The 12,215-nt window shown below is 32.1% G+C and overlaps 1 protein-coding gene and 3 long non-coding RNA genes across 4 annotated transcripts; all 4 read right to left on the reverse strand.

Annotated features, from left to right (window-relative positions):
* Positions 1-924: 924 nt before the first annotated feature.
* LOC128173723 (uncharacterized) lies at positions 925-2,781 on the reverse strand. Its single transcript, XR_008242547.1, has 4 exons — positions 2,688-2,781; positions 2,377-2,551; positions 2,053-2,110; positions 925-1,210 (listed from the first exon to the last, which is right to left on the reverse strand). It is a non-coding gene; the product is annotated as an uncharacterized LOC128173723 (long non-coding RNA).
* LOC128173722 (uncharacterized) lies at positions 2,782-4,287 on the reverse strand. Its single transcript, XR_008242546.1, has 4 exons — positions 4,139-4,287; positions 3,848-3,917; positions 2,983-3,706; positions 2,782-2,835 (listed from the first exon to the last, which is right to left on the reverse strand). It is a non-coding gene; the product is annotated as an uncharacterized LOC128173722 (long non-coding RNA).
* Positions 4,288-4,316: 29 nt separating this feature from the next.
* On the reverse strand, positions 4,317-6,344 carry LOC128173725 (uncharacterized). Its single transcript, XR_008242549.1, has 5 exons — positions 6,002-6,344; positions 5,217-5,291; positions 4,886-5,094; positions 4,617-4,724; positions 4,317-4,501 (listed from the first exon to the last, which is right to left on the reverse strand). It is a non-coding gene; the product is annotated as an uncharacterized LOC128173725 (long non-coding RNA).
* Positions 6,345-9,204: 2,860 nt separating this feature from the next.
* Positions 9,205-10,920, reverse strand: LOC128173710 (uncharacterized). Its single transcript, XM_052839378.1, has 5 exons — positions 10,806-10,920; positions 10,509-10,721; positions 10,002-10,066; positions 9,469-9,597; positions 9,205-9,235 (listed from the first exon to the last, which is right to left on the reverse strand). Exons 1-5 carry the CDS (start codon positions 10,878-10,880, stop codon positions 9,205-9,207), a joined length of 513 nt encoding a protein of 170 aa, XP_052695338.1. The 5' UTR covers positions 10,881-10,920.
* Between the last annotated feature and the right edge of the window lie 1,295 nt (positions 10,921-12,215).

Raw genomic sequence — 12,215 nt, forward strand, 5'->3', positions numbered from 1 at the left:
TAGTAGACTAATTGTTCATGGAACAATTGGACATTTTCGGTTAAGGTACTTCACTACACCAAAATGTTATTTCATTTTTCATTACAGTACCAATAGTTAGACAGATATCAAATATCCATGTGATGATAGTAATATCTTAAGTATTTTAAAATAATTTTTTAATGTTTTTTGTGATTTTCATTCTAAAAAATATTTCCAGTACATAGTCAATAAAATAGAAGAAGTAATTGTTTCAAAAGATAGATCATTTCCTTAGACACTTAAAAAAAAATACAACACCTCATATCATTCAAATATATTTTTATTAAAATTATTTGTGTTTTTCCTCAAAACAATCAATGTTCGTATCTTCTTAATCTGTGAATGAATAATTTAGAAATTTTGTTAAAAATAGTAAAGAAGTGTAACAAAATGAATACAATATAAAAGATTGAATGAAAAATGTTACAAATAATTGAAATAATTTTTCAAAAAATAATATGGTATGAAAGATCCACTTGTAAGAGTTATCTTTCCTAATTCTACGGACTGAATCACCATGGGACTTTTTCATGTCTAAAACATACTATTTTCAATACTTTGTTTGAAATGATGTTAATTTGCTGCATTTTTTGTTTAATTATTAGAATATAAATCAAAAGTATATGACTGAAAATTACTGGTAATTGAATTTAGAAATTAAACCTTTTGATTGTAATAGAAAATAGAAAAGAAAACAATATATATATATATATATATATATATATATATATATATATATATATATATATATATATATATATATATATATCCTTCACACATTAAAAGAAATTTACTTACATATTTCAGCAAGTACTCTTTGCAAACTATTGCACAATGAAGGATCAATAATATGAGTTAATAAATTATTAAAGAAAATTTCTAAAAAAAAACTCACATAAATTTACACACAAATGCATGCAATGGACAATACAACAGAAAAAGGACAATACAAAAGAAAAATAGGAATTTTAATAATACTGATATATATTTTATATTTAAAAAGCTTGCATGCAACTACATGTACTACAGACACAGACACAAAGAACACAAACAGTACACCACACATAATACTTACATGATGAACATCAAGTTGATACGCTATGGAAACACAAGCTTTTCAAACCAACATGATCGACATACTTACAAATAGTGTGTTTTTCCTCAACGATGTCACTAAACATGTTAAAATCTGCAATTTTATAATACATCTAAAAATTTATAGAACAAATTAAAAAATATGTATACATTAATAAATTCTACATATATTATTAAAATCAATGTTCAGAACAAGCCTTAACTATCAAAATAAGTTAAGCAAAAGTGATCATAAATTTTTCCAACTATAGTTTTGTTTTTTGTTACCCTAACAGTGCCCTGCTCAGTCTTTTCTCCTAAAACCATCTTTAAACCATCAGCACCACCCCTTTCAATAGCAAGTCTAAGATGGTCATAAGACAGTCCAGACAAGGCAATTTTTTAAGCATGTAGGGAGATATGCATGAAGAGAGGGGAGCTAGTGTAGCAATCAATTCATTAGTTTTACTCTTGCTCTCAATGGAGGAAATAATAAAGTCTACACCAAAACTGTGCTTCAGCATAATTTCATATGAAACTTTATGATGTAGAACCAAAGATTGTAAGGCCTTAACATCCTCCAATGCTGAATGGGCATTGAAAGCCAGTCCCATAGTATCTTGTACCAGTGTCTGTAGTTTATAGGAGTGTTGTTCTGGCAATATTTCTCTAAATACATGAAGACTGTCAACAAATCCAGCTATTGTTGATTTTAGTCCACTCTCTGGATACTGCATAACAGATCTCATTAGAATTACAGAATCAAATACCTTTCCGTTATGACAAACTAGGATAGGATTTGGAAAATTTTTCAGCCATATATTAAACTCTGTCAAACAAGTCTGAATGTCAACTGAGTTCACTTTTGTTTGTTGGTAAAACAATTGTCCACTGGCAACATGGAGACCTGTAACTGCGGTTGCTTTGGCAGAAATGGGGGATTTGGGAAGAACGTACCTATTAAAGGTTTCTTCTTCAAATATGCAAGCAAGCTGTGTTATTTCTGCTGATGTACCTATGAAATAAATTAATTACAATGTAGTATACGAGCTATGCTTCCTTGAATTCAATTTTAACAATAAATAATGTATAAAAAGCAATGTTACTTAAAGCAAACTGTTCACATGTGCTGATAAAATTTTGTTTTACTGTAAGTGCCCAATAACAATAAAATACATGTATTATTTTAATGCAATGAACATATAATAATAAGTAAAATATGTCTGCATGATTCATTCATGAAATGTCATTTCCAGTGTTAAAACAAATGATTGTTCAAACCTAGTCCAGTTGTTTCCAAGTCAAAATAAAGAAGGTTTGAGTCTGTATGGGTAGGCACTGAAACAGGTTTGGAAGCAGGGGTGCAATCTGGGATTTCTTCTATTACAGCATCAGCACAAGACAATCCAACACCTGATTCATAGGTTTTTCCTTCTTTTATTTCTGAAGTTGATATCTATTGATAAAATTTTACAATGTGAGTTAATTTGACATTGCTAATGGATCGTTTGAAATATAACAATGTTAATTGATTGTAAAAAGAAATTAAATCTTTACACTTAACAAGAAAAAATAAGAACAATTCAACTTACCTGGCTTGATTTCAATTTCTTTAGTTCATGTCTTCGTCTCTTGCACTCAACAGTGCTTTGTCGCAATTTTTCTTTTTCTCTCTTTCGAGAAACCCCTTTCATGTACATTTGTGTGCATCCCTGGCGAGAGCATCAAAGTATCATAAACCTGATGAAAAATAAAATTAAATATACAGAGAGCAATAATTACATTTCATATACATATTACATGCATACATTTCTTATTTTGTAACTAGCTGTTATAATGATATATACTATAGTATTATATAATTATTCTACGTAACATCTGATATACCTTTCCAATTGTCAGATGTCCAATATTCTTATGTGCAACAGCCGCTGCTACTCTAAAGGATGTGCTCTCAGATCCACTGTAATATAATGCTTTGGGATTTTTGCAGGCAACTATTTTGTTGAAGTTTTCATTTGCCTGAGTGCTTCCAATATTGGAAAGTTTACTTGCATTTTTAGCTAAATCACTGAACAGATGCTGTAAATCTTTGAGTAAATCCCCTCCAGAAAGATATTTTCCATATGGTAAATTTATGGGTTTATAATTATCTGGGTCCTGTAGATATTTACACCACTTTTTTTCACATTTCTTGTGGTTTCCAAATACATGGAGAGGAATAGAGTCTAAATTTCTCTTTTAAGTGTCTGTGTCTTCGTTGGATTTAACAGCATATGAAAAACATTTTAGTAAATGTTGAATGGATTTTGGACCTAGAAGAGGATACTTTTTCTCCTTTTTGATGTCATAGAGTTTACTTGCCAGATTTTTTTTTGTATGATTAAAATCCGAAATTTTTTGGATATTTGGATCAAAAGACATTTTTGCCTTGGCTAAGGTTGTTGAGTCATTATCCATTATAAGATGTTTTACATGGAAGTCACGCGCTTTTAAGTCATGCAACATTTCTAAAGCCATATCTGGTTCCATTGCCTTTGAGGATTTTTCCCAATTTCTTCTACAATCATGTTTATTCACTTCTGCTGATACTGGTGCTTTATCACAGAATCTGTATTTTAAAGAAATCAATTTATCAGTACATGTTTTTATCTGATTATATCTAAATTCAAGAGAGAGAGAGAGAGAGAGAGAGAGAGAGAGAGAGAGGGAGGGAGGGGGAGAAGAGAAGAGAGCACACTAAAAGCCCTACCTGCATTTCTTGCACCGAACAGCATATGAAAGAATTTTTCCTGTCTTCTCTCCAATCATACTCGCATGCCCTTAAAAAGCAACAACACTTTGTCTTATTGCTATATTTCAATACCAGTAAGTCCAACAGTATACATGTACATGTATTTCCTACTTACAAGACTGTTTATTATCTCCCCTTAAGGGAACTACTTTGTTTTAAATACAAAAACTGCTATACTGTTAGGTTTTATGTAGCATTGGGATGCTTGAATAATTATGCAAAATATAAAAAAAGAATGATGGATGTTACCTGACAAACTTGCATAGTTTCGACCGCTACCTCTAGTCTGCCATCCAGCATCAAAGGACACAGAAAATTTTTCGGCATCTTGTGATCTATGTTGAAATTTGTATCAATTTATAAATAATCTTTAACCTATTAAGTCACTGAAAAAATATCATATGTTGAAATAAATCAGTAAAAAAACATTTTTACTGAACCCTTTTTTCTCCTCGGCAAGGGCTTCATTACAAGTCTCATTTGCAACAGCTTCAAAAATACTGCCAACCTCCCTCTCTCGTCTCTTAAAAGTTACAGAAGTTACAGTGGGAATATTCAAAGCAGCAAGGAAACTGTTAACGGTCATTTCTCCAAGTCCACAAAATACCACAGCTGCAATGAAAATAATTTTTTTTTTCAAGATTTGATATTAGAAATCAATTATTAATTTTCTTTCATGTTTTATAATTTAACAATTATCTATCAATCAATAGAGTTAATATAATACCTGCACCCAATTTGGTATTAATATCCCATGTATTTTGACCATGTCTCTTGCCAGTAGGTACATTATTAATTTCATTGCAATTATTGCAATGAATTTTGAGGAGACTGCCTATAATAAAAGAAATGTTCAACATTTTGTGTATTTTGAAACTGTAAGTTATCTATCCTCTCTTATGATTTTAAAGATTGATATATTTAAAATTAAATGATATATTGTCATCTATTCAGATAATTATAAATAGGAGGAAAACTAATTAATGTCTTAGATACCTAGGCCATATCTGGTTTCTCCAACACAGGATGAAAGTTTTAGCTCTGTAGAGCAATTACTGCAGCCTTCACCTAATTTTGCAGCCAAAACACTCAACTCTACAATCCTGCGACCTCCAAGAGCCCCTCCTCTTCTTCCTCATCCTCATCTTTTTCACTTTCAATCTCTGATTGACATGCATCATAGTTGTCATCAAAGCAATCATCTGCTATGATATAAATCAATATTCAGTCAGATCGAATTTCAGTTGGCTATTTAATTCATTTTTGTGTCTATCATAATACTCAGTAATTGCAAAAAACATGGTGCATTCAAAAGCAGTTAATTTACCTGGTGACAAAGACTGGTTATGTTCTTGTTGACCATCTACATCATCATGTAGTTCCAAGTATTTACGTTTTAGACCTAGATAGAATTTTAGCAAAATGTAAAGGACTAAGTGCGGTTTTATGCAATTTTTGCCCCCCAAAATCAAAGTTTTAGAAAGAGCTTTAAAATAAGGTGAAAGATAGTTAAAATCATATTGGAAATAAAGGTGTAAAAGGTTATCACCACAGTGACGTCATAATGTAGAAATGACGTCATGAATATTGCATTATTTTGATAAATTGATGTTTTGTAGCAAAATATGGGTGTTTTCCGATGGTTTTTCGACTGGGAAACATCGAGCGCAGGCTTGCTCAAGTACCATATTTTAGTATAATGTGTATAACTATCTGAAGAAAAACATATGTTAAAATCGCACTTGAGCAGACCTGCGCTCTATACTTCCGAATGCAAAATATAGAGCAAAAATGAGAATATTTTCATTTGTTTGCAAATTTGCGGGAATTGGGCCATTTAGGTGACGTCATAGATACACAGCGAAAGAGCAATGATGACTAAAATCATTATCATAGTTATAGGCATCCTCTATACAATAATTTGTGAAGATTTTATTTTTATACGATACTATTTAAAAATTGGTTAAATTCGGGGGCAGATATTTGACCATACCGCACATAGTCCTTTCATGGTTTTCTCTGAATGTATCAAATGTTATAATAAACTAATGCAATGTTCTTTGTGCCTATAATTATTTAAAATTTCAAACTTATTTTATATACACATCATACCTCTGCTATAACAATGTTCTTTACTTATATTTTCAAGCTGTCCATCCGTCATGTCACCTAAAGTTAGTAAACACACATTTCTGTTTGCCGACTCCGTGGGCGTGTCCATATTTCATTGCCGTCTTGTTGCTCTCAATGTAACTTTGTTCTTTTTTTAGTAATCAATATCTCCCTTTCAAAAACGTTTTAAAGATTAAGATCTCTTTCAATAGTTTTCTTCCTCTTTTTTAAAAGAGCTGTACCTATACAATTCGTCCCCGACAAAAACAACCGTTCCCGGAAATACGTTTTACGAAGTGTATTTTTTTGTGTACTGCGTCATCAAAAACTGATGTAGTGCAAGACCTTAAGTGAACACTTCCTAAATCGTGAGTACGATTTGTCATTATGGAGCGCATTTCTGACTAAAAGTGTACAGTGTCATGTTTTAATTTTTGGATTAACGAGGTGGAAGTACACAATTTTAAACATGACAATAGTTTTACGATATATTTGGCGATAACATCCTTACATCCACCCTGCGATCGTTGTTCTGACCGGAAAATATAAATTCTGGTTTTACTATCGGCATATGTATATGTAATGGGTCATTTAGATTTTATGACAGCTTCATATATATGTACATATATTAGTACTTTAACTATTTTGCACATATATAGACAGTAAACCCCCTCCCCCTCAAGCCATCCCCAGCAAATAATAAAACAAGTGAACAACATTAATATATTGTTTAATTCATGATATAATTATTGCTTTTTTCAATTGACAAGTCCTGATGTTATTTCCACAAAGAAGACAGCCTGGATCTATGATGTCGCCAAACACTGTTCAGAGTTTTATAGGCTTTCAGTTTTGCATTTGACTTTCAACAATTGATCTGTGCGATAATATGATTCTGTTGTATTTTCTGTATTTTCGTCTTAAAATGGGATAACGGTTTGGGTAAATTTTATCGGCAAGAAAAACGCGCTCCTCTGTTGGAACTCGTGAGGGAAAACCACTCGGCGTACAACAGCTTTATAACCAAAAAAGTTTGGAGTTAGTTCCGATAAAGAAAGCAGTTAGTTTCGCTACATATTACATGCAGCTTTGGATAGAATAAAATGTAAAATCTTTTTGTCTTGTAATTTTTTGTCCTAATTCAATAGACTTTTGGTGTATTATTGTGAACTTGGACATAACATATCACTTCATTTGCCATATTTGAAAAATGCAGCAGTTAAAAAAAATCATTTATACGAAATACAGAATTTTAGTGCTTTGAGGGGTCCATTTATTTTATCGATAGTAGCCATCCGTAGTAAATGATCATCCAACCGAAAATGTCCATTAGGAGGTCTTTACACCATTAATTGGTCGTGTTGTTTTGTTCAAATCAATCGCAGGAAATCGGTAAATTAAAAAAAAATCAAAAAATCTACACAATGGGGTATCGATCCGAGAACCCTTCGATTGGTAGGAGAGAGCGTTACCCCCTAGGCTATGTCGCTTGTTACTTGAAAGGGGATAAAAATGTAAAGTTGTGTAGTGAATTTGGATGAGGATGGAGAGAAGAGATCCAGCGCTCTTCTATCCATCTCAAATTGATACCCAATGTTGTGGAACCTTTAAAATAGATAGGCGGCTAGCGATTGGTTGAGGTGACAGTATTTGTTGATCAGTTTATTAATAAAAATCAGTGCTGCTTGTAAACAATGTGGCCGAATAGCGTTGGCTAAGAAATGAACATGCCAGGTCAAACTCTGGTCGCGAGCGGCTATTTGAAGGTGTCGGAATGTCACGTTGGCATTTTCTGTTGATTTGAATGCACGTGCTTAGAAATCTACTAACTGACATGCATTTTTGGATTACAAGTACGGAAAATCTGAAATGAATCAAGGCCAGTCATGTATTTGAGCCAAGTCGGGAAATCAACAAACTTAGAGAAAATGTAAACAAAATTCATATAAAATCGGGGTCTGGAAGGGAAGAGTTATCTTTCGTTGAACTTCAACAAATACCGTCACAGGTTGCTGATAAAAATGCAACAAAGATTTTCAGTGAAATTTTAGCATGAATTTATTAGAAACAAATATCGAAGCGTTGAAATTTTGTTAATTATTTTTAAAAAAAAAAATTCTTTTTTTTTTATCAAAAGTATATAAATATTGTCTACCGTAATCATAGTACTAAGTAATTACTCGTACTTTATGTCGTACGTTATAAAAGTATTACCGCTGTATGAGAGCGATAAACTTGTATTTGTTTTGTTTTTTAATGTTAAAGCTGAATACCGCTTATAAATCGGGACTGCCAAAGGTATATATTTACATTTGCAAATATGTTTCCTCATATGAATCTATAGAAAATTCTGTATGAACGTTTTTGTGAAGTCACAATGGTCATAGCACGATGGTCATAGTACCAATTTTGGTAATTTTAACAAATCTAAACGATTTGTCTTTTTCAAACGTAAATATAAGAAATAAACAGCAATGTTAAAAAGTTCACCGGGATATGAAGTTGGTTGGTACGCGACCAAATTTACTGAGAAGCCCTTCGGGCTTCACAGGATTTGATCACCTGACCAACCAACTTCATATCCCGGTGAACTTTTTAAATTGCTGATTATTTCTTAAAAAATAAACTCTTCGATTTCGTTACATCAGATTACACCTACAACTTGTGGCCAACGTATTACATTTCTTTATCTTCTTAGATTGTGCATTTATTTCTTTGTATTTTGGAAGTATTTTGTCTGCATAGGTAAATAATGTATATGCCTTTTTATTTGATATTTGATGATTTTCTCCTGTCTTACAAAAAGTGCGTGAATATGAAAATTTCATCGCGATCAATTAACATTGCGAGACAATATGCATATTTTCACATGTGAGACCTCCATAGCGAAATGGCTTGTCGGGATAGAGGCGATTCAACAGAAATATGGTGGACAATGCTTTTTACGAGCAGAATTCAGCAATAAATATTTTTGCTAACAAAATATTATAAGAAAACTGTAAAAGATTTTTAAAATATTTATATTTCATAATTTTTTCGTCTGTTCTCCTCTATAATATAATCTCCATCTCTCTCTCTCTCTACATTTCTCTACATTTCTGTCTACATTTCTCTCTCTCTCTCTGTACATCTCTATCTCTACAGCTCTCTCTAATCTCTCTCTACATTTCTCTACCCCTCTCTTCCTTTCTGTCCATCTTTTTCTAATCTTTCTTCGATTTCTTCGCAAAGTCTCTGTAATTAAAAAGATAGTGTTTTTATGAAACTGATTTGTGTAGTGAATACAAAAAATACTGAAGAATCATTAATATAAAAAATTCATCAGGGAACTACAGAAGTTATAGTTTTAGTTGACTTCTCATGTTATGGAACGTGTTAATTTCCAGTTATGGTAAATATAATTAATGTTGGAAATACAATATGTGCTGATACTAATTAGAAGAATTATTAAAAAAAAAAAAAATTACATCTCGCTCACTTCCGACATGCATCTCTTTCCCTTCACATTAATACTTTTATAGCAGTTTTTGGGAAAGAGGTACTTCAACTGCTCGTTAGTAGTTGTGAGCAGAACCCCATTTACTTCGATCAAATTGCTAAAAATGAAAGTGATAATCATTGAGAATATTATAAAATATAGCTTATGAAAGAAATGAATTATAGGAAGATTGTCAAACTAATTTGTTTTGAATAAAAATAAGCATTCCAATAAGATTGACTTTAATTTGATGTGTGTTTATTAACTGAAATTTTTATATACTGATTTATTTTAGTTGCAAAAAAGTGATTTGACTGAAATTTCATTTTCGGAAAAATATTAAACTTAAGGCTTTGTTAAGTCGTATCAAGAATCATTCGGATTATAAGGTTTAAGGTTCTTCAAATGGTTGTTTAAAAGTTTCAAACATAAAATGATTTACAATCTAATTGACGGTAATATTTTTTAGGAACGGTTAATGTCTTAGGATATGATCATTTTTTATTATTTATAAGTCATTACCTTTCAAAAGATACGCTCTCTACCACTCCTTCGAAGTCCTGAACTTCGTGGGCTTCTACAATGATCTAAAGGAAGTAAATTATGTTGAATATTATTAAAAATATCATGTTGAAATAAAATGATTAAAAAATATTAATGAGTATTCAAGGGAGAAATGGTGAATAAGATGTTAGATATATACATTTGTTTAAATATACAGATTAATGTATTATAAACCTACCAAACATAATGGCACATCAAAGAGAAATCTTATAATCTCAAAGAATGCTATAAATACTGCATGTAAACAGTTGAAACAAATACTAAGGGTTTATTCATTAGCGTGCCAGCTAGTTTTCAATAAATACTATTTAAGTTGTCTTCGATTTTATTTTCGACTGATTTTTTTAGACACAGAATTCTTAGATAATGAATTGTGAATCAAAAAGGTCATGTATATTTAGAATTAACTTTCCTGATTAAATATTAACTGTTTATAACAGTAGTAACATTCAAAATTTGAATTACTTCAAAGGTGGTGTCCGGTGTGGAATTGTAACAGCGTTGATGGTTAAAGTCGTGTGTGGGGACGATGCATTTTATTGTGTAGAGTACATCGTTTCTGAGGCTAAAATTGATGGCCTTGTCTCCCCATAACGTTAAGACACACGTCCGTCTCTCATAGGAGAGACGGAGCTCTCTCCGCTGAGCCCCGTAGGATGTTGTTGACGCCTCTCCCACCTAAGGATGCACAAAGGTTTACGTTTAATAATGAAATGCAATATTATAAGTCTTATAAACAGCAAAAAAATGTAATGCAATTACAGTCGTTATGGCAACTGGAGAAAGTGCTATTCGTATCCCATTTGATATCGAGGCGGCGTCCTCCATGCTCAGCATGGGTGGGTTTGTAAAGCCATTGCGGAGGGCCTCCTCTGCCTCAGAGAGAAAAAAGTTTGTGTCCATAATCTACAATATATATATATATATATATATATATATATATATATATATATATATATATATATATATATATATATATATATATATATATATTTGTGTGTGTGTGTGTGTGTGCTATAATATAGTTTTAAAAATGTTGAAATAAAATTTTTCCATTTAAATACTTTCAGGGTATGTAAAAATATTTGTCATTGATCTGCTATTTACTTTTCATGGCTCAGTCCCTTCTTTCTGACCCTGTTCTCCAATTCCACCAGACCATAATATTTACATTCTGTTAAGATCGCGGCTAAAGATCCTCTCTCCTCCAGTAAGGTTCTCTCGTCAATTTCACCATTTCCCGAGAAATTTAGAATAAAGGCAAAATGTTTAGGGTCTCGATCCAAGAAATATGAAGCCGCGTTCGCAGATTTCAATGTTATCAATTTTGACAGTTTTGATGGTATTATGACCGGTAGAAATACACAAGTCGGTATGTCGAATAACAATTTATTAATGATCCAAACTTGTCGTTTCTACACGATCTATGCAGTCGGCATGGACAATACAAGGTCCAGTCTCCAACTAATGATCATTGTGGATAACGACTAATTTATAGATAAAACATACATACAGGTCTAAATAAATAGAGTTACTCTTGACACATATAACAATTAATTTAAAGGATTACTCAAGATATATAATTAGTTAAATAACAGGTGACATCTTAATGTCCGGCGGTGAAGGTCTAATTAGAAATAATTAGCACTAAATTAAAGAAACAGTATGTCACTCTAAATAAGTGTTTCTCACACGGTGACAGTATTCTGGTTAAAGTCTCTTTTGTCGTTTTGAATTTATAACCTCCCACATCTAGTTGAATGGTTTCTCTTGGCATTTTTTCCAAGCTATCCATCACTTTATTTTCTTCCTCTTCTTTCTCAAACTGATCGTCCCCTTCATCGTAGAAACTTGATCATAATCCTTGCACATTATAGGCGATCGTGACCTTGACATAGAAGATGATGACGGCATTGGTCTTGGACTACAAATTTTTGGTAAATTGCATCGGAAGTATTTCCTTATACCATATCTCGATTTTTCTCTTGCTAATTTTCCTGATGACCGATTATTATACCCCCGCAAACGAAGTTTAGGGGGGTATATTGGTTTCACCCTGTCCGTTTGTCTGTCCGCCCGTCTGTCCGTAGACGCAACTTTGTCCCCCCTATAGAATTTTTTATTACTGCATGGAACAGTTTGAAAACTTGTACATATGTTGAACATCATCTG

This window comes from Crassostrea angulata, chromosome 2 (genome assembly GCF_025612915.1).
Source record: "Crassostrea angulata isolate pt1a10 chromosome 2, ASM2561291v2, whole genome shotgun sequence".
NCBI classification, from domain to species: Eukaryota; Metazoa; Mollusca; class Bivalvia; order Ostreida; family Ostreidae; genus Magallana; species Magallana angulata.